Source organism: Mustela putorius, unplaced genomic scaffold (assembly GCF_011764305.1).
Source record: "Mustela putorius furo isolate JIRA1106 unplaced genomic scaffold, ASM1176430v1.1 tig00000596_pilon_pilon_pilon, whole genome shotgun sequence".
Lineage (NCBI taxonomy): Eukaryota > Metazoa > Chordata > Mammalia > Carnivora > Mustelidae > Mustela > Mustela putorius.
The window spans coordinates 7,469,594-7,493,657 of NW_025421428.1; the positions used below are offsets into that span (position 1 = coordinate 7,469,594).

Here is a 24,064-nt window from a genome sequence, read left to right on the forward strand (position 1 = left end):
ATCTTCAAAACATGCAAAATATACTTAAGGATAGGACTAGATAGATGAATGCTTGTTTTTTGTTGTTGTTGTTGTTGTTGTTTTTAAATGAAAAACGAAAAGAGCACATGGCTCTGCAATATCCAGAACCCTTTACTTGGGCTTTGGTATTTACTTTGATGACAGAATCAATTATAAAGAGTGTGTCAAACATTATCAATAGAAAGAAACGCCCTGAGGATTGCAGCACAGAAGTTCATTTCTTTGAGGTCAGAGAAAAGTCTTTTAAGACTTTCAAGATATCCTCATCTCCAAAATAAAAATCCCATAAATATAAAGTAAATTGGTAAGTAACCTTTTAAGGTTTGTCAAGCCACAGCCATATCACACAGGAATAGTTAAGCCTAAAATTCCTGGTTAAGAAGTTCTAAAGAGAGAATGCCCACTAATTTCCAAATGGAAGACCTTCATACTGTTTTGAGCTCCTTTTTGGATAGTTCCTATTACTACGTTTTCAAGTTTGTTGATGTTTTCTTTTATAGTATCTAATCTGCTGTTAAACTCATGTTTTCATTTCAGATCCTATAATTTTCATCTCTAAAAGTTCCATTTGGGTTTTTTAAAATATCTCCTACTTCTTTCCTCTATCATCTTGAACATATGAAGCATGTTTATAATAGCTGTTTTAACATCCCTGTTTGCTAATTCTAACATTCTGGCATTTCTGAGAAGTCCTCTTTCATATCATTCTGAACTAGATATTTTTAAAAAGAATTCACTACGCAAAATTCTAAGTTTCAGAAATTTGTCAACTCTATTATAAACTGACCCTGAAAATATTCAGTGGGATCTTTCTGAAACACAACACCATACTGTCATTCCCATACTTAAAACCTTTTGCACCCTTTACAATTAAACCAAAAGAGCCCATTACAAGTATCTGGCTTCCATAAAGTCTTCTCACTATACTTTGTTGTGCTTTTCAACTCAATCTTCTGCCATTCCAGAACCTAGAGCTTAAGCTTCATTCACACTAGCTGCTTATAGTATCCTCATCAGATCATATGCCAGCTCCTGTTAATACTCATGCAAGTCTCTCAACCCAGAGGCTCCCTATACTTAGTCTGTCTGGTCATCTTTCAAGATTTAGCTCAGGTATTCCATTCTACTAAGAAGCCTTCCCTGACTTTTCTCCCACCCCTACTCAACCTGAGCCTCCATCTTCTGACAGAATTAGAAAAATCCTTTTCGATGATCTTGCAGCATTCTATATGTCTACTACTATAGCAAGTCTCAATGACAATGGAGCTAAAATTCTGCAATTTAGTATCTGTCTCACCCATTAGCCTGTATCTTGAGGCTATAAACTTTATTTTATGACTGATTATATTCCTAGTGCCTAGCATTGTACCTGGGATGGTATAAACAACATCTAAATGCCTGCTGATGAACGATTATAAGAATAGAATGATGGATGGATGAAAATCTTAAATGGCCATGTCTCTGGGCACTATCACCAGGAAAAGTAATTCATTTCTTTGTGTAGCATGGTAGTTAAGAGCAAGTGAAATGGAGTGAAACCTGGGTTCAAATCCTGATTCTGCCACTTACTAAATATATGATCTTGAGCAATAACTTAAGTTCCTGATTCTCAGTTTTTCTACCGTTATCTATGAGTAATAGAGGTATTATAAAGAATGAAATAATATACATAAAATGTGTTCACTACAGAGAATAAACTGATGACTGCCAGAGCGGAAATGGGTGGGGGGACAGGTGAACTAGGTGATGAGCATGAAGAGTGCACTTACTGCAATGAGCACTGAGTAGTATATGGAATTGTTGAATCACTCTACTGTACACCTAAAACTAATATAACACTGTATGTTAACTGTGCTGAACTATAATAAAAATGAATTTTTAAAAATGACTATTTGAAAACTTCTCTTAGATATAGCAAAGCCATCTCAAATTAAAAGATAGAAGATGAAACTTGTGCCCCTCCCACTCCCCTTCCCACATCAAAAAACCCAAATAAAACCCAGTCTTCCAGTGCCCCCTGCCTCAGTGAAAAGCACAATTCATCCACTTGTGCAAGTCAAGAATCTAGGGAGCCACCTTTGGTACCTCTCCTCTCCCACACTTCTCACATGTAGTTGATCCTTAAGTCCTATGAATTTTACCTCTTTTAAAAAAATTAACATAATATGTATTATTTGTTTCAGGGGTACAGATCTGTGATCCATCAGTCTTACACAATTCACAGCACTCACCATAGCACATACCCTCCCCAATGTCCATCACCCAGCCACCCCAATCCGCCAACCCACATCCCCTGAATTTTACCTCTTAAACATTTCCAGAATCTGTCCTCCTCTCTCAATCTCCACTGTGCCCCTGCCCACCTCAGTCTCATCTCACTCTATCTTCTCTTCCCTACTTTGTGCTCCAGCCGTACTGGTCTTCATTAATTCCCTGACCACTACATGCCTCCTCCTGCCACAGTGTCAATGTCATGCAGTTCCATCTGCCAGGAACTTCCCCTTGCTAAACACCTCTGGTATCACTTTCTCAGGGATTTTCTCCCTGACTTGCAAGGCTAGGCTCTCATAAATGGCTTTCCTTTCCTTCACATTACTTAACTCAGTTTTTATGCAAACACTATTTGGTTTAATTATTTGAATTATTTGCCCATTTCCCTCACTAGCTTGTGGAATTCATGAAAGAAAGACCATGTCTGGCTCCACTCACCATTGTATATCCAGCAAAATGTGTGGTATATAACAAACACTCAATAAATATTTATTGAATGCATGAATGAATACAAATGATAAGTGAAATGAGCCAGTTACAAAATGCTCTTACACTTGATAATTTCTTCCCCATCAAACTGTAAATTTTTTGAGTGCAGCGATCACATTTCTCTTGTTCCCCATTTTATCCTCGATACCTAGAGCCTGGGACTCCATAAATTTTTGCAGAATGAATGAATAACAAAGAACTGAAGTCTTCAAGATTAAGCTGGATATCAAGAGAAGAGTGAGAAAGGCATTTCTGACTAAGGAAACAGCAAAAAGCAGACATGGTATCAGTGGGATCAAAAAGCTGCCAGTTAAAGAATGTGATGTGTTAAAGAATGGATGCATGGGAGCATAGTTGAGGATCAGAATGGGAAGGGCCTCTTGGGCCATATTATCTAGTATGTGGTTCTCAATGATAACTCTAAGGAAAATAAATTAGAAGCAGCAACCCAGAAATGGGAGTGCATAAAGAGGTGGTCATGTAGACAGCAAAAGTGGGGAGGTACAAAGAATTCAAATGGCAAAGTTGTCAGAAAACATAATGTAAAATCAAATATTCTTATATACTTACATAAGCCCACAAGGGCACCAGTATATCATAGCACAGTATAATTCTTTGAATCATTAAGAAAGAGCTAAATTATACTTCTGTTGTTGAACTACTACCAGTATTGGTCATAGTAGTAGCTGGCTGTAGTTATAGTATTTAATGGCAACAGAAATAAACACTAAGTACGTGTCATGTATTTTCTCATTTTATTTTCATAACTACCCTGTTATCCTCATTTTACACATGAGATAACTAGAGTTTATGGTATTGAAGTAATTCATTCAAGATCACACCAAAGCGTTAATGCCAGAATTCAACCCAGACTCTGGCTTTGGATCCCATGCTCTTAACCACTATGCTATATTCTAAGAACTTCTAGTTTATTCGTGGTAATCATTTTATAACATATGTGTATTTGATATACTTACACATTACAAAACTATTATCACCAAGTATATTAGCTAACACATCCATCACATCACATATTACCGTTTCTTTTTGGGGGTAAGAATATTAAATATCTACTCCCTCGGCAACTTTCAAGTATATAAAATAGTACTGTTAACTGAAATTGCAATGCTGCACATTAGATCTCCAAAACTTACTCATTTTCTTTCTTTCTGAGGGGCGGAGAGAGAGAGAATCAAAAGCAGGCTCCACGCTGAGTACAGAGACTGACATGGGCCATGATCTCATGACCCCGCGATCATGGCCCAAGCTGAAATCCACAGTCAGGCACTTAACTGACTGAGCCATGCAGGCACCCCCAAAATGTATTCATTTTCTAAATGGAAGTTTGTACTCTGACTAGTATCTCCCCATATCTCCCATCCCCCAGTCCATGGGAACCATGATTCTAATCTCTGTTTCTATGAATTTGGTTTTAGACTGCACATATGTAGTGATATTATACATTATTTGTCTTTCTTGGACTTATGTCATTTAGCATAATGCTCTCAAGATCAATCCATGTTGTTACAATGGCAGGATATTTTTCTCACAGCTGAATAATATTCTACTATGTGTATCTATACCACATTTTCCTTATCTTTTCATCTATAGACAGACACTCAGGTTGTTTGAAAACTGTGAAACATATCACTGAAAAAATGCTGCAATGGACACGGGTATGCAGATATCTCCTCAAGATCTCGTTTTCATTTCTTTCAGATACACATCCAAAAGTGGGATTGCTAGATCATCCGGTAGTTCTATTTTTAATTTGTTAAAGATGACTTATTTATTCATTTGACAGACGGAGATCACAAGTAGGCAGAGAGGCAGGCAGAGAGAAAGGAAGGGAAGCAGGCTCCCTGCTGAGCAGAGAGCCCGACGTGGGGCTCAATCCCAGGACCCTGGGATCATGACCTGAGCCGAAGGCAGAGGCTTTAGCCCACTGAGTAACCCAGGTGCCCCTTATTTATAATTTTTTAAGGAACCTCCATATTGTTTTCCATTGTGTCTGCACCTTACATTCCTACCAACAGTGCACAAGGGTTCTCTTTTCTCCATATCCTCGCCAACACGTGTTATATCTTGTCTTTTTGATGACAGCCATTCTAACAGTTGTAAGATGACTGCATTATTTTTCTTTGGGACAGTACTACTCTATTGCCAGAAACTGCCACTCACTGAGTAATGCAATAATCTCAAAAGTATACTACTCCAGCTTTCTAGACTACAACAAAACTCCTCCGGCTTTTAGTAGCTCACCTGTCAGCAGCCTCATAAAGAACAATAGTAAGTAATGAAATATGTTGAATATTTAAGGGACTACTGAAAAGAAGAAGGCAAAGAATAGCTATTTTAGTGTACAACAGAGTCATAATACAGGACTAAAGTCTGCACAAAAACTGGGACTAGTCAAAACTACCCTTGAAAAATCTCTTAAGTTACCTATGAAGAGGAGTAAATGTGGTTGCCTGTAAAGAGCAGGTGTATATACCTCCCATCTCAAGTTCTTGACAGGATAAAACCTCACTGAATTTTATTTTTCTCTCTTTCGTGAATGGGTGTTACTCAAAAGATCTGTTTCACTCTTGAGTATGATGAAATATACATTAAAAAGGAATGTTTAAAAAATTTTATATGTCAAAAATAGATCCACACAAATATAGTCAACTGATACTTAACAAAGGAGCGAAGGCGTTGGGAGCAAAGCAGCAAAAGGAATGGAGAAAGGATAATCTTTTCATGTGGGTATTCACGTGTTAAAAAAAAAATCTAGACATAGACCTAACACCTTTAATAGAAATTAACTCAAAATGAATCACCGAGCTAACTGTGAGGCACAAAAAAACATATAAAACTTCTAGAAAATAACATATAATAATATTTAGGTAACATTGGGTCTGGTGATGATTTTTTATATACAATGCCAAAATATAATCTATGAAAGAAAAAAGTGGTAAGCTGGAGCTGATGCTGTTAAGAAAATGAAAATATAAGCCACAGGTTGGGAGAAAATCTTTACAAAACACATAACTGAGAGGTATATAAAGAACTCTGAAAAATCAATAAGAAAACAACCCAATTAAAAAATTGGCCAAAGAACTGGACAGCTCACCAAAGAATACAAATAGGTGTCAAATAAGCATGTGAGAAGATACTCAAAAATGAAACTGCAAATTCAAACAAAGATGAGATACCACTGCACACCTATTAAGATAGCTAAAATCCAAAACATTTACAAAACCAAATGCTGGAAAGGATTTACAGCAAAAGGAACACTCATAAATTGATGGAAATACCAAATGGTGTAACTATCTTGGAAGACATTTTGGCAGTTTCTTAGAAAGTTAAACAAAGGCTTATTATCACACAATCCAGCAACTGCACTCCTAGTTACTTGTGAAATGAATTCAAAACTTATGTTTACATGAAAACCTGCCATTAATGTTTATAGCAGATTTACTAGTAATTGCCAAAAACTGGAAGCAACCAAGATGTCCTTCAATAGGTGAATGGAAAAACAACTGTGGTACATTCATACCATAGAATATTATTCAACTAAATAAAGAAATGAACTATCAAGCCATGAGAAGACATGAAGGAACCTTAAATACATATTGCTAAGTGAAAGATGATAGTCTGAAGAGACTACATATAGTATGATTTCAACCAGTTGACATTCTAGAAAATGCAAAACTACTGAGACAGTAAAAAGATAAGTGGTTGCTAAAGGTGAGGAGAGAGAGACAAAAAGAGTGGAGCACAGGGCATTTCTAGGGTGGTGGAACAACTCTCTATGATGCAATCACTAGATCTACACAATATAGGGGCGCCTGGTTGGCTCAGCGGAAGAGAATGTGACTCTTGATCTCAGGGTCCTGGGTTTGACCCCCACACTGGGTGTAGAGAATACTAAAAGAATAAATAAAATTAAGAAAAAAAAAAGAACTGTACAATACAAAGAGTATACCCTAATGTAAACTATTGATTTTAGTTAGTAATAATGTATCAGTATTGGTTTATCAATTATAACAAATGTACCACACTAATGCAAGGCGTTAATAACAGGGGAAAACAAGTGTCAGGAAGGAGATATGTGGCAACTCTGAACTTTCTGTATGGTTTTTTTGTAAACCTAAAACTACTGTAAAAATAAAGCTTATTAAAAATATTTTAAAAATCTTATAGGTAACTGGCTTCAGAATTTTAAATAAATCAAAACAGAGAAAGGCCACAACAAAAAAACATAAAACACAAAACTTAAACAAGTTGACTAACATGAAACTAACACATCAATGGTGAGGATAAATGTTAGTAAGATAAACTTCCCTATAAAAAGACAGTGATTTAGGGGTGCCTGGCTGGCTGAGTCAGTGAAGCACGAGACTCCTGATCTTGGAGTTGTGAGTTCAAGCCCCACATTGGGTGTAGAAATTACTTAAACATAAAATCTTAAAAAAAAAAAAAAGAGTGATTTAGACAGGGTCAAAAAAAGAAAAACCTCACAAAATTATTTAACATATTTAAAACAAAAAGGCAAAGATAATAGGCTGAACACAACGATCAGACAAATGCAAAGAACAGGGCAAAAAAGCTCATATTACTGGAAGCAAAGAAAGAGGCAGTACATAATACATAAAACAAACAGGACTGTTTTTTATTGAAAAAAGTAGAACTCAAAATAAGATACAAAATGCATGAATACTGTTGGGTGCTGAAATATGTAAAGTGGAAACTGCTGAAATGTCAGGAGAAACTGACAGAAACAAACAAGAAAATGGAAACATTAATCCACTTCTCTTAATCATCCACAGACCAAATAGTCAAAAATATAAGAAGATAACAGTAATTAAAGATATTGCTTTAAAAAGAACACACTTAATTCTCTAACATAGAGAATATATCTCCAGAATCCACAAAATATTTATAAAAAATTTATTGTGTAGTAAGCCTCCCAAATATAAGTGAATGTCTAAGCAGAAATTTTATAGGCCACATTTTCTGATGAAAATTCAATAAACATGAATCCAAATAACAAAGTCTAAATTAAAAAATTCAACCACGTAGAGACTGAAATGATTTAGGTTCATTTATTGCAAATGTTTTCCCTAAAATCACTGAATCAAAAGAAGCAGGGAATTAGCTTAAGTATCACATTCCATCTTGCTCAAGAGTCACAGGTATAAGAGCAAAGGAAGCCAAAAATTCTAGCCAAATTCTCCATTCCTTCCCTGGGGCCAAACCCTACTACCATTGACAGTTTACAAGGCCCAGAGACAGGAGAATAATATTCCTAAATAAATGGTTTGCTTAACAACCAGACTGAAACCATGCATCTAGCAATTTAGGCCTCCTGTGAATGAAGAGCTCTTCACACAGCTAACTCAGTAGAAAAGATCAAATAAGGATCTATTCCCAGGAGTGCAACTGCAGGGTCATAGGGAAGTTCTATTTTTAATTTCTTGAGGAATCTCCACACTGTTCTTCCCTATGACCCTGCAATTGCACTCCTGGGTATTTACCCCAAAGATACAGATGTCGTGAAAAGAAGGGCCATCTGTTCCCCAATGTTTATAGCAGCAATGGCCACGGTCACCAAACTATGGAAAGAACCAAGATGCCCTTCAATGGATGAATGGATAAGGAAGATGTGGTCCATATACACTATGGAGTATTATGCCTCCATCAGAAAGGATGAATATCCAACTTTTGTAGCAACACGGACGGGACTCGAAGAGATTATGCTGAGTGAAATAAGTCAAGCAGAGAGAGTCAATTATCGTATGGTTTCACTTATTTGTGGAGCATAACAAAAAGCGTGGAGGACATGGGGAATTAGAGAGGAGAAGTGAGTTGGGGTAAATTGGAAGGGGAGGTGAATCATGAGAGACTATGGACTCTGAAAAACAATCTGAGAATTTTGAAGGGGAGGGGGATGGGGAGGTGGGGAACCAGGTGGTGGGTATTAGAGAGGGCACGGATTGTACTGGAGAGCACTGGGTGTGGTGAAAAAATAATGAATACTGTTATGCTGAAAATAAATAAATTAATTTTTTTAAAAAAGGATCTATTCCAACATTTAAGTACAAATAAGCTAGAAGAAAATACCTTGCACTGTACTGCCCGACAGGAAGAGATCCCAGGTATTTATTTTATAAATTGTCTTAATAACAAACAAAACTGAGAAATCCACCATCACATAAGAATTATAAAAAATTTCAAAGAACCAATGGTTTATTCAGATTCAATGTAATTTTGTAATTCAAAATATACTTATAAAGCAACTACTAAAAAATGTGAATGTGTTAGATATCTCAGGAATATAAATCTTAATAAGATGTACTCAATTTCAGAGGCTTACAAACTACTATAAGAGACAATCTCCATTTTGGGGGGTCAGAATTGCTAATTAAACGATTTGAATCTTCCTTGTCCTTACTACTTTTTCATCTGCTTTATCTATCAGGTTTCAATAGGAATGCATCAGAGTTTCTATTAGGACTGTCAATCACTCAACGCTGCCTTTCAATTCCCTTAAAATTTTTTGGGACTAGGGGCATATTATAATCTTGGTGGGCTGTGTCTCTTTTTTCATTATACAGTTTACCAAAATATGTCTATTGATGTGTTTTTGCCTTAAATTCTACTGTTTTGACTCTCTGCAAAGGGTTCATTTCCCCACCCCCACCCTCCATCTCCCTTGGCCAGGTGAAGCTGGATGAAGACTACGGCCCATGGGAAAGGAGAGGCAGAATGGCTGCCTGACAGCTTCTGGAATGGAAAGGAAATAAAGATCATTTGTAAAAGTTCTTAATTTTGATGAAATCCAACTGATCATTTTGTTTTCTATTATGGATCCTGCTTTCAGTGTCCTGTGTAAGAACTCTTCATCTAGCTCTTGGTCCCAAAGATTTTCTACTCTGTTTTCTCCTTAAAGTTTAAAGTTTTACATTTCAATCTCAATTCATTTTTGAACTAATTTTATACAAGATAGATGAGGTTTAGGTTGACTTTTTTGGTTTATGATGTCTTGCTGTTCCAGTAGCATTCACTGAAAAGGCTAACCTTCTTCTATTTCATTTATATGTGCTATTAATATGAAGACTCATTCATATCTTCCTGCAATCTGGGAAATACTCTGGCATCATTATCTCTTCAAATACTGTTTCTCCATTCATGGTTCCCCATACATGGTTCCCTCCATTCTCTGCCTCACTAGTGGGAGGCTCTCCATCTTTCCTCCATGTCTCTTAACTCACTCATCTTTCATTCTCTGTATCTCTTTATCTCTCTGTGTTACACCCCAGGTTAGTAATTGAAATCACTGGTACTATCATTCAACTCAGTCCCTCTTTAATTGTACCCAGTCTAGAGTTTACCCCATATGACTTTTTGTTACTTTAACAAATACCTTTTATATTTCCAGTACTTTTAACTGGTTCTCTTCTAAATCCATCCCTTAATTCTCATCTGCTTGGTTTTCTTTCACTATTTCTTAAAACATTTACCATGGACATTATCCCTTCATCTCTTTGATGATTTTAAACATATTTATTTGAAGTTGATTTTCAGAATGCTTACTGTATTTTCTTGGGAGTGAATTCATCTCCTGATTATTGTCTTTTTTAATACTCATTACATTCATTTGTTTGGGAGTCTTAATTTGCTAGTTCTTCTTGAATAGGAACAGTTTCTCTCTTTCTCTCTCTCCCTCCCTTCCTGTTCTTAAACAGCTTTGCACCATCCTCCATCCCCATCCACCATCCCCATCCCCACCAGTGAAGAGCAGAGACCTTCACTCTAGAACCAGGTTCTTATCCTGGCAGCTCAGGGTTCCCATCCCTTGGAAACACTAGGGCTATCGTAAAGCCAGTCATGTCACCACCAGGTCCCAGCTGCACTGCTATCTCTATTCCCCCTCCGCCCCAGAAACACAACTTTGAACAAGCCACAGACCCAGGCAGCTTTGCTCAGTTTCTTCTCATAAGGAGGACAGTACCATCCCAGTTTCTAGTTAACAGCAGTGAGACTTCCACTGGTCTTGATCCAGGCATGAAGTTCCTTTGGTCTCCATACCCTCAAGCAGTGTTGTCCACTCTTTTGACATGATGGCATGCTTTGAAAGCAACAGTATGTGTACCACGTGTGGGTAAACAGATGAGACTTTTCCTCACCCAGAAATGACAGCTGGGGACTCTGAGAACCCCAGGCCCTGCCTAGCTACCCTGATAACAGTCAATATTTCACACCCCAGTAAACTTATTCACAACATGTTCTCTGGGAAGTGCCATCCTAAAAGAACCAACTCCCTGCACATACTGCCTATTTCCATACCTGGTTCTGTTTTTAGTCTACCAGCATGTTTATCTTGTTATTAAAGTCCAGGTATGTCAATAACATATATCATTTATCACTGCTATGTATTTGGAATGGAATACAGAGTTCAAAGCCTGAATTGAAAGGACCATCACAACAAAGTCCATGCTGTGCCCTCTGTTTTTAGAACACCCTCCTCTCAACCTCTCCGCGTCACTTTTCCCTACTCCTTGAAGTTTCAGCTCAGGTGTCACTTCATCAAAGCTGCTCTTCAGGACTCCACTCTCACCCCCGACTATGGGGTCAGATGTTCTCACAGAACCCAATTTCACATGCTATTGGAAAATACTACTATTACCTATTTACCTTAAACAGTAGGCTACCTGCTGGCACGAAGTACCATTTTCATTTCTGTATGCCAAGATCTAGCACTGTGCCTCCAGTAAGTATGGATTCAGTGAATATTTTAATATCACCATAATACTAGAGTAGGGAGTATAATGTAACAGAGAACAGCTAGGGTTTTGAAGCCAGAGATCCCCAGGTTTTAACGCCAGCTCTGCCACTTACTTACTGTGTGATTTAGGAAGGTTACTTAGCCTCTCTGAGCTTTAGTTTCCTCATCCATAACGTTATGTCACAGTTAAGACTCCTGACTCTGTTCGCTACTAGCTGCATAACTCTGGGCAGCCCCGTGTGTCTCTTGGTCTCAGTGCTTGCACTAAGCAATATCTTAGTTAACTCAGACATGCACAAATTCCCTAGAACTTTGGGTCCTTTCCCTGTTTTCTTGCTTCTACTTCATGTTGAAAAAAAGGATAACATTGTAGGTCAGCCTTGGGCCGAGCTGTTGACTCAACCCTTTTCTGAGCCTACGTGGTTGAAAAGGCTTGGCTGAAAGGTTTCTATTGCCATAGAAGCAGTAAAGATGATCTTTATATTCACAATTTATTCAGGCAAAGTGGAGGGCAATGTCATAAGAACTTGAAAGAATAACTTATTTTTTAAAAGATGTTATTTATTTTAGAAATAGAGAGAGAGAAAGCGTGTGCATGAGCAGGGGGAGGGACAGAGGGTGAGGGCGAGACAGAATTCCAAGCAGACTCCACCCTGAACCCACAGCCTGATGTGGGGCTCAATCTCACAACCCTGAGATCATGACCTGAGCTGAAATCCAGAGCTGGATGCTCAACTGACTGAGCCACCCCGGTGCCCCCAAAGAATAATTTAAGTACAAATTAAATGCACCTCAAGAAGAAAGAAATAACAAAACAACTGACCACAGAATGGACTGTTCTAAGAGAAGGAAAAGTCTCCATAAGAATCCATTCCAAAATGAAGGCACCCACTATATTTTGACCCAAACCTTACTGCTCAAGAGAGCACAGGAAACTAGAAGAGGCTGGCTATCTGATGAGACATTTAAGTAGGGAACCAACATGGCAAAGCACTTTGATGTTTGGGTTATGATATACGGGCAGGAGTCTATTCAAGTGCTACACTTTTAATAAAATAATTTAATCATAACAGAGCTTAGAAACTGAGGAAAAAACCATACCACTGACAAAGAAGACTGTAATTCACACCAAAAGAAAATAATGCCAAAAACCTTAGCATCAAACAGACCAGAAGTCAAATCTTGATCATGCCATCTCCCACTGGTGTGACCTTCAGCAAATGTCAGTTCTCTGATTCTGAATTTCCTCCTCTGCAGAATAAGGATCATGATGCTTACCTCACAGAGAGCCAGGAGAATTAAACAAGAAATTTGGTACATAGAGTTCGGCATTAGTGTCCAACTCATGGTAGGTGTTCAACAAATATTAGTTCCTTCTTATGGCCTCCCATGCAACTTCAACCAGCAAGCATCATTAAAGGGTTTGAAAACTGCTAAAATGTATTTCTTCAAGTCTACATTTACAAACTCATCGGTCTACTTCATAAGCAGATTCTCTGAGATAAGCCTGAGATACACAGACCCAGATCTGGGTGAGTGACAAGATCTGGTGAGTGACCTGACCTGGATCCGCGTGGACATCTGGTTCCCAGGCCAATGCCTAGAAAGACAGACTGGGCCCAGAATGCAGCAGGGGTGGCCAGAAGACAGCCAGAACTAGAGCAGCCAAAAAGAGGAAGGATTACTTGAGCTTTGGCTCCCGTCCTTCACTTGTGTACTGCCAGCAGATGAGCCCGATCAGGTCCTGCACCCTGGCGCTGGCCATTGTCACCACGGTCATTGGCAGCAGTCTATCCTGGCTCGAGTGCAGGGGGAGGTAGACGTCGATCTTCTTGGTTGCTGTTGTGCCTACATGACCCTGTGGAAGGAACACATGCATGAGAGTAAAGCACACAGTCATGGTCATGCAGATGCCACTGGGCCACAATGACTACTCACCAGTCATTTCTCATCCTTTTGGCACAGACCACCTCCAGAGCCTGAAATGGCCCCAAAGTGGAAACACTGTCTTAAGGGTTTTTTTTCCCCTTTAATTTTCACTTTCTAATGGTCTAATAGGTCCAGCTCTGCCTGCAGTAAGGTAAAGGAGCACTACAACCAAAATAAACAAATTAAGAGTCATGAGCAAACCTATGTTTGGTGTCAGGAAATGTGCTTTGTTACTTTTATGGTGTGGCCTTGGACAAGTCACCATTAGACCCTGACATCATCTGCTCTCCCTGAAAATTACACCACTCCTTGAGACTTTGGAATTAGCTGCATCGGGAAGCTGCCACACTCCATGTGTGAGGAAGCATTTAGGCCTGCAGCACTGGAACCAAGGGCTTGCCTTCTCAGAGCCTAGGGGGGTTAATTCCCTTATGCAGTACACCTATTTATTTCAGTCATCTGCATTAAAGTTCAAGGATCCTTGGTCTTACATTATTGTCCTAACAACAATACCCAAACTGCCCTATACATACTCAATTCCTCCCACACACTTATTCTCCCTCCTGAAACTTTCACTACCCTCTGAAACTTTCACTACCCTCTGCACTAATCAGCAAACTTCCATAAATCACTTTTTTTTTTTTAAAGATTTTATTTATTTATTTGAGAGACAGAGAGTGAAAGAGAGCATGAGAGCTGAGAAGGTCAGAGGGAGAAGTGGACTTCCCATGGAGCTGGGAGCCCGATGCAGGACTCGATCCTAGGACTCCAAGATCATGACCTGAGCTGAAGGCAGTCACCAACTGAGCCACCCAGGCACCCTAAATCATTTCTTTTATTTAAAAAAAAATTTTTTTTAAACATTCCTTCTACCGCTTTGTCTTAATTGAAACTTGCTAGTCACTGAGGATACTGCTTCCTCTGCTGTCCAGAAGACTGTTCTGTATTTTTCTTTTTTAAACCCAAGTCCTCAAGGCCAGGATGTTGAACAGGTATTCTTGTCCCCACTATTTCTAAACTATTATTTCTCCTTTCTTGCAAAATTCCCTGTTGCTTTGAGACCCAAGCCCTCCAACTATACTATCCTTTCCTCCTACTTTTTTTGTTTCTGTTATCCACCAACCTTCCAGGCATGCTTCTCTCTCACTGAGGAGTCTTCTTTCCACCCCAACAACTATCATCATTCTTGGCAATCCCATCTAAAGGAAAATCCATGTAATACCCAAGTGACTCAATCCCTAGACCATGTCATCCCATGTGTTTTTATCTCTTCTCCCTTCAATCACTTACAGTGGGTACACCAGGGATCTGTACCAACTCCAAAATCTCAAATTAGAACATCTATTCAGTAACTATACTTTAATATACTTTCATCTCACTTGTTCAAGTAGTCCCCCAAATTCTTCAACACACAATTTACTGATCCACCACTATGAATGATGTCACCATTATTTCCCAATAACGCCCTCGAGATTACATGATCAACCATTATAATCATTCCTTTGTAAATACAGTTTTAATACTCTCTTCCTCCATGGGACTCAACTGGCAGAATGCCAGCCTTGGATAAACCCAAACCTCTGTACTCCCCAACCAAATACTGCTGGAGAAAAATCCTGTAACTGCACAAATTGTTTTGACTGTAAATTCATGATGATAAACCTCAAACACTCAACACAATAGCATGCCTATTATAGCTCCTGATCCAATCTGCACCCCATGCATGCAAGACCACCCCTGCATACTTCTGCTTCTCTCCTCAAACTCCTCATGAGCCCGCCATGACCTCAGCTCCTATCCTTTGCTCATATACTGCCAACAGATGAGAAATATTCTTACTCTTCAATAAGAAAAGAAGACCTTTCAGAAAGGAATTTTCCTCCTATAATTAAATTCACAAACTTAACCTGAATTTAACTACATACACCTCCTCCTACACCAGAGTGTCACTTATCTCATTAAAGGTTAACCTCTCTACTAATATTCTGTGCCCCCTTGGCTCTTACTTTCACAAGGACTTTAATCCCTTTACTTACTTTACCCTTCTCCTACAATATCAACCTCTTACTCTTTTGGCTTCCATGATATACACTCTTGGTTTTTTCAGTGCTCTCTGGTCTCTCATTCTCAGTCTGCTTTGCAGATTTCTTCACCTATATAGTCTCTGTTTGTTAGCACTCCTTGGCTTCTAGATTGGGCTCTCTTTTGTCTCTCTGTATATTTCTTCCCTAGGTATCTCACAACCCCAAAGCTATGGTACAATCTACATTCTGTTGACACCCAAATCTTATCTTCATCTCAAACTTCTCCCTGGAATTCCAAATTCATACATCAAACTGTCTATACAATATGTAGAAAAGTATCACAAACTTTGAAACTCAAGTTCAAATCTGAACTTTTCATTATTCCTCACTCCATTCCACCCCAAATAACAACACTCTCCCTCATTTCAGGAAATGCTACTACCACTAATCCAGCTGCTTAAATCAGTAATAAATTCTTCTTTCTTCTTCCTGTTTTCTACCTACCCTCTTAGTAAGTTCTAGTGTCTACTGCAAAAATGTATTTCCATAGAGAAAAAAATAATCTTTTCAGCAAATGGGACAACTGGATAGCCACACACAAAAGAATGAATTTAGACCCCCTACCTCACATCATATACAAATATTAATTCAAAATGCACTGAGATGCCTAGGTGGCTCAGCCAGTTAAGTTCCGGCCTTTGGCTCAGATCATGATCGCAGATTCTGGGATCCCACATGGGGCTCTTTGCTTGGTAGGGAACATGCTTCCTCTGCTTGCCGCTCACCCTGCTGGTGCTCTCTCTCTCTCTGACTAATAAATGAATAAAATCTTTTTAAAAAAATGGATCGAAGAGCTAAGTTTAAGGTTAAAACTGTTAAACTTTTTGAAGGAAATATAGGTGTAACTTTTTCACGACCTTTTATTAGGCAATAATTTCTTTAACATGACACCAAAAGAAGCAACAAATAAAATAAACTGGACTTTATAAAAATTGAAAACTAGTGTCTCAAAAGCACTATCAAGAAAGCAAAAAGACAATCCACAGAATAGGAAAAAATATTTGCCAATCAAATAGCTGACAAAATTTAGTACCCAGAATATATAAACAGTTCTTATGACTCAACAATAAAAAGACAAACACTCCAATCTTTAAGGACTTAATTTATTTATCTGAATGAAAAAGAGAGAAAGAGCAGGGGGAGGGGCAATGGGAGAGGAAGAAGGAGAATCCCATGCAGACTCCCCGTTGAGTGTGGAGCCTGAGGAGGGGCTAAATCTCATATCCTGACATCATGCCTTGAGCCAAAATGAAGAACTGGGCACTTAAACCCACTAAGCACCTAGGCGACCCCTCCAATCTTTAAAAGGGCAAAGAACTTGAATAGATATTTCTCCAAAGAAAATATACAAATGGCCAATAAACACATGAAATAATGTTCAACGTCATTATTCATTAAGGAAATGCCAAATCCAAATCACAATGAGAAACCACTTCATGCTCACTAGGATGGTTATAATTTTTTTTTTTAACAGAACAAACAAGAAGGATTAGCATGGATATGGAGATGTTAGAACCCTCATACATTGTTGGTGAAAATGTAAAATGCTGCAGCCATTATGGAAAAATAATTTGTCAGTTTCTCAAAACTTAAACATATAGTTACCATAAGACTCAGCATTTCCATTCTAGGTGTACTCAAGGGAACTGAAAATGTGTACATAAGTGTACACAGCAGCATTATTCATGACGATCAAAGAATGGAAACAATCCAGACATCCATCAACTGATGGATAGACAGGCAAAAATGAAACCAATGGAATATTACTTAGCCATAAAAGGGGACAATGTACTGACATTCTATAACATAGGTGAGGCTTGAAAACATCATGCTAAGAGAAGGAAGCCATTTCATAAAAAGTAACCCAGTTATATGACATGTCCAGATTAGGCAAATCTATAAAAACAAAAAGATTAATGGTTGTCAGGATATTGGCGGGGGGGTAAGGTACAGGGTATTGAGAAGTATGAAGTTTCTTTTTGCGGTGATGGAATTGTTCTGGAGTTAGATAGTGGTGATAGCGGTATAACATTGGGAATATACTGAAAACCATGAAATTATACACTTTAAGGTCATTAAAACAGTAAATTCTATGTAATGGGAATTTTAACTCAACTTTAAAAATCGAAAAATCTTGTATTTCAAAACCATCCCACTTCTCTGCATCTCCACTGCCACCAAAATACCATGAAGTTTCACCTGGATTGTTCTAATAAATTCTTGACCTCCTATACGCTTATCTACTTCAATTTGTTCTTGAAACACAAGCTGGATTTTTTTTTTCACTCAAATTGGATATTACACCTCTGCTTAAATTCCTTCAATGAGTGCTCACATGATACTCTGAATAAAATCCAAATTTCCTGCAGTGTCCAACAAAGCACTGCATGATCTGATCTCTACCTAACTCTCCAACATCATTTACTGCTGCTCCCTGGCCTGCTTGTCATAGCTCAGCTACGCCAGCCTTCTAGAAGTGCCCCCAGTGTGTGTATATGTGTGTGTGTGTGTGTGTGTGTGTGTGTGTATACACCTGTTTCTCCCACTTTCTAGAACACAGCAAATGTTATTCACTACATCTAGAAGGCTCTTTCTCATGACGTTTGCATTCTCTAAAGTACGGGTCTGGGCAGGTTACTTAATCTCTCTGTTCCTGCACTGTCTCATATGTAAAATGATAATGATAGAACCTACCTATCAGAGAACTCTTGTGAGGATTATTATTAGTTATTAATATTGTTATTACTAAAAGCTCAGCTCATATGACAACTCCTCAGAGAATCCTTCACTGAAAATCCTGTAGAAAGCCCCTCTCATAGTTACTTTCTTACCCATAAGCTGTTCATTTCCTTCATAGCACTTAACAATTGGATATTATGTATTTATGTACACCTTCAGTGTATGTCTTCCTCACTGGCCTTTGACCTCCTATGAGAGCAGCCATAATAATGTCTGCTTTGTTGACTTCTCTATACACAATGGCTAGCACTGTGCCTGGTGCACAGACGGCTCTCCAAATAAATCTGTTGAACTATGGAATGAATGCACGGATGACTCAAAATGCCTACCAGGACAACATGGCAATAACTCAATAAATGTTAGTTTCCCCCATCCATCCAACCATCCATCTTCCTCTATGAGTCTGTTTCCTGGTAGTGGATGGAGATGGAGGTACTTGAGAAATCAAGTGGTTCCATCTTTAACATTCTAACTCTAGGATGGGAAGAAAAAAAAAAAAAAAAGATCAGAACTAGGGTAAGGAAATACATAAAATCAGTTTTTAAAACTTTTAGAGAAATTCCACTTTTCTTATGACCTAGAATCTAACATTAGATTTACTAAACTTTTTTTTAGTTTTGCCTGCCATCAAACAAATAGTAAAAAAAAGTAATTCTTGAGGCACCTGGGTGGCTCAGTGGGTTGAACCTCTGCCTTTGGTTCGGGTCATGATCTCAGGGTCCTGGGATCATGCCCCACGTCAGGCTCTCTGCTCAGTGGGGAGCCTGCTTCCCCCACCCCTGCCCACCTCTCTGCCTACTTGTGAATTCTCTGTCAAATAAATAAATAAAATCTTAAAAAAAAAAAAAAAAAGTACTTCTCTTACAACAATGCTCTTTCTCTCTCTCTCACTCCTGCATGCACAAAGGTACCATGCATGTTTTTCAGCTGGGAAACAGTAATTCCAAAAGCTAGCTAAGTTGTCTCTAAATAGCAAGTGTTTTGACCTTGTCAGGCAACCCCAGGGTTAAAATTAAAATAAGCTTTTTGAAGTGGGTATATTGCCCTCTTACCACTTTCTTCTCAACCCCCTTTCAGACCCAGCCCAATATGGTATAGTCCTCCTTATCCTTTGGTAGAACTGGGGCTGAGGGGCTAGAGGAATCACAATGAGAAATGTGAATGTGTTTCACAAACTGTAAAGTGTGTTAGAAATGCACAGCAGTGCGCCAGAAAGAGCCTAGGTTTTAAAATCAGACCCACTTCTATTATTCAGGCCAATTACATAGTCACAGGAGGACAAAGATGGATGCTGCAAGGAGCCCTAATAATAATATTTATTGTTACAATAAGAGCTAGCATTTATTTAGAGCTAACTGTTAAATAAGCTCTGGTAAATGTTTGCGTAAATTACCTCATTTAATACTCAAAATCACTATAACAGGCAGAATTCTATCATGACCCTAATATTATAGAGGAGAAAACTAAAGCTTATAAGGCTATAGTCATCTGCTCAAGCTCCCACAACCAAAGTGGAAGAGCAGAGCTCAAACTCATGCCTGACTTCAAAGCCCCTACTTCAAATACCAATGACTTCTTTCTCTAAAGTTCTTCTCTCTCTTTTTTTTAAAACTGTCTCATTATTTTTTATTATTTTATAAACATATATAAAGTTCATCTAAATGTAATCAGTTTCTACTCTCCAAGACCTGAATCCCTCCCTCCCACACTGACCTCATAAACACATCCAAAGCACTGCCTAAAGCAGTCTCCTACAAACAGAGTGAATTTGGAGGAGTTGCCCAAGGAGAAGCGTCAGGAGACCAAGTGCCTAAAGCAGTCTCCTACAAATGGAGTGAATTCGGAGGAGTTGCCCAAGGAGAAGTGTTAGGAGACCAAGACTCTAGAGAATTCTGCCACTGTCAGCTGACTGCAGGGCAGATGGTTACACGGCGCGTCTATGAATCCCTTTATCCTCTATAGTGAAATAGCAAGTGTGGGGAAAACTGTGAGAATAAATATGGTAGATACTTATTAAATGAATGAAGCACTTTATCTTTTTAATCTTCTAATTCCATCTTGAGGCACTGATGATGGGAAAAAGTACCTTGGACAAACACTGAAATTATGTATTTTTTAATAAGGAACCTCTTCTGAAAAAACTCAAGGTGGTGGCAGTTAGCTCTACCTAATAGTCCCCGTGCTGCAATATTTAGAGGGAATCATCTAAAACATAAAACAATCCATCAACATAATAGAAAGTAATTAACTTATTAAAAAAAAGGTGACCAAAGGATTAAAAGTATTCATCACATATCAAGGCAAGCAATATTCCAAAGACCTAACATCTAACTATTAAAAAGCAAATAGCGATAAACAAAGATCATATCATACAGTTTCACTGCATGGCAACTTATGCGTTCGACAATACACAACTGGAGACACGGAGGCATAAATAGAGCACAAAGAAGTGGTCAATACAGAGATAGGGGAAAATGGGTTGGCATCATCTTTCTCAGTCACTCAGGCATGCAACGAACACCCACTGAAACACCGTGTTGGACTCTGAAGACAAAATCAAGCGAGACTCAATGCAGATAGACCCTCATCAAAGTCACAGTCTAAGAGCTACACTGTACTATGTGATAAAAGCTTCAAGAGGGGGAAGGTACAGGCTGTCATGACAGCTCAGAAGTAACCCAGACTAAAAGGGGTTGGCAAAGGCCTAGGTTTAAAAAAAAGAAAAAAAAGAAAGAAAGAAACCCTTCCATTCAACAGAACCATTAACCTAAGGAAAAGATGCTTACTGTATTTAAAAATATACCATACCAATACACAAAAAAATGAACTGGAGTTCTCTCTGAGACATAGGATTGTGAGTGATTTTAATTTTCTACTTTGTATTTTTCTGCATTTTCTATGATTAGCATGTATTACTTTTCAATCAGAAATACAGTAAATGTTACAGTTATAAACTAAAAAGGATATAGAAAGAACCACCATATGGCACTTAAGAGTTTTAGGTAAGAGAAAGAGAGGATCGGTTTTGAAAATGTAGTCTATGTTAAGTTATCTGGCAAAATTTATTAAGAACACACTATGTGCCCGGTGCTGTGACAGGCTATTGGAAAAAATAAGCCGAAAATATAACTCAGACACCTTCCTATGGCAGGCTAAATAATTTTTATTTAAAAAAAAAAAATAAAAAGTAAGAAACTTACAATGAGCTGACAAATTTTGGAGCTGAACAACACTCTCCAGAGCAGCCTCTAAATCAAGGAATGCCCCCAATTCTGGTTTCAGAACAAAAAGAGAAGCACTCCCTGTAGCAAAATGATTCCTCGACACAAATGTAATTCATGAAGACCAACCAGACTCCAGGGTTCACGTCCCACGGCCTCCGCATGACTTGATGGTTCTGCAAATGTAGGCTGGCACCTGAAGCTCCTCACGTCCAAGGCCGATTTTCTTCGCCAGCTTGTCTCTTACTCCATGTCCCAGCTCAGTTAGGGCTTTCTTCCACTCTGTCACTCAGGCTAGGGACCCTACTTATTTAACTTCTCTTTCTGTCTCATCAGTCTCCAAACCCTCTGAAATGTCCCGCCCGTCCTCAGCAGCACGGCCCTAGTTCAAGCTTCTTCAGGCCTCAGGGAGACCACTGCATGCGGCAGTCTCCCAACTAATTCCCTGTCTCTAAAACCTCTCTTCTCTTCCAAACTGTTATCTCCCTTTGGCGATCAATGTGGTTTAACTCAAATCATTGAACAGGCCAGTCGCCAACTCCGAAAGAAGTATATGATGTTTCTCCCCAGGGTCCGCATGCCCGTTTCTTCGCAGGGCATTTAATACCCATCACATTCTGGTCCCAGTGTACCACTGCTAGCGCAGACGGAAGAGTAGTTAGGAGCACGAGGCTTGGGGTCAGCCAGATCCAGGTTTAAATCCTAGCTCTGCCACTTCCTTAGCCTCTAGACTTTAGACATTAGGCAAGTAAATACACCTCTCAGAACCTCTACTTCCTTACTTGGAAAAGCAAAAAAGATGTATATAAAATGCCTGGCACGTAGCCACTGAGCAAGAAATGTACCCCTTCTTCTGTCAGCTTCAATTGTCTCCTCTTCCAAGAAGGCAGAAGTCCAAATTCCCTCTGCTTTGCTCACTACAAGTTTAACTTGCACAACCTTATGGTTTTACTTTTTCTCTACCTACCCTCACCACCTCCTTTCCACCTTCTTATGCAAGTGTGAGTTATGCAAAGGGAAAAACTGTGCCTCACTCATTTTGCATTCTCCTAGGACATAGCATGCAGTAGGGGTATGGTATTAGCTTACTGAAAGACTCTTCAGCGTATCCTTCATAATGGACCCACCAGACCTAAAGAGCACTTCTCTCCTGATCCAGGTAAACTGGCTATACCTCTTCTACTTCCCAGATTGTGTTCTTTAAGAATCCCTTTCCTTCTCTAAAATATACTCAGAATCTAATAACAGGCCTGACATATAGTAGTTACTTCTTTATACTGACGGAATAAATGATTAGTATTCTTTCAACACATGATTTTAAATACCTGCACATTGTGTCATACAGAGGTACTATTAACCTATTCCCTCCTTGTTGAATTCAGACATTGTTTCTAATATTTCACCACTATAAATAACATTCCTGTAAACATTCTAGTACTTAAATGTTTGGGCACATATTCCTCAGAGTAGATCACTGAGTTAAAGAGTATGAATGTTTTGGGGCTTATGATACATACTGATCAGTCTTTTGAAAACCATTTTTATGGCAATCATGAAGCAGCAATGTTATGAACCACAGATCATCCAATTGATATGTAGTTCATAAAATGCAAAAGCTTAAAATTTTAAAATAATTTCAGTATATAGAACGTGAATGGATACAGAACTGAAATATGTAGAATTTGAATATGATGATGAGTTTTATTACATCTATACCTAGGTTTTTCCCATCTGATCTCATTAATTGGAATAGCATAGAATTTGCTGCCTATCATAAAATTAATTTCAAAATTATGGACCTGATAGTTTCCAAAATAGGGAAAGCAAGAAGAACAGAGAGTATTCAGTTCAAATAATCTTGAATTAAGAAACATCCATATGAAGTGAATTAGCTGGGGGAACTTGGGTGGCTCAGTCAGTTGAGCATCTGACTCCAGATTTTGACTTAGGTCATGATCTCAGGGTTGTGAGACTAAGCCCCATGTAGGGCTCTGTGCTCAGTGTGGAATCTGCTTGGGATTCTTCCTCTCCTTCTGCCCCTCCCAGCTGTTCCTGCTCTGTCTCTCTCTCTCTCTCAATAAATAAAGAAATAAAATCTGTATTAAAAAAAAAAAAAAGGGGGGGGGGAAGTGAGCTGAATTAAGTCTCAAGGACAGAAGGTTCAGTTAGCAACACTACTTAACATCAAGGTTTGTCAATAATAAATTGAATATCAGAGCTCAAAACTGTTGCTAAGTGTTCAATTTCTCTATCAAGAGAAAGAAAGAGAAAGGATAGACAGCTTGGCTTCTGCAATTAAAGAGACAAAAAGCAGCTAACATTATTCCATTAGTCACAACTGCATGAGTAGATCATTATATGCAATTTTAATGCAGAAATAAATATATCAGTGTATGCAGACAATGTAATGATGCAACTTGATAAAAGGGTTATTTGCAGCCTTCAAAAGTTAAAACTCTCTTAAAGGAATGGCTGTACTCCCATTTCACCACTATCTTCCTTCCCAAATTTCCTCAGCCAGGACAAAGGATGCTATA

General features: G+C 38.5%; 1 protein-coding gene across 17 annotated transcripts in view; it reads right to left on the bottom strand.

Moving 5' to 3' along the window:
• Positions 1-24,064, bottom strand: part of MAPKAP1 (MAPK associated protein 1) — a 241,414-nt gene that overhangs the window by 118,754 nt on the left and 98,596 nt on the right. For all 17 annotated transcript variants that reach the window (XM_013058760.2, XM_013058749.2, XM_045082406.1 and 14 more), the window contains one exon: positions 13,240-13,412. In XM_013058760.2, the coding sequence (XP_012914214.1) occupies positions 13,240-13,412 (173 nt within the window). The remainder of the gene's footprint in view (positions 1-13,239; positions 13,413-24,064) is intronic.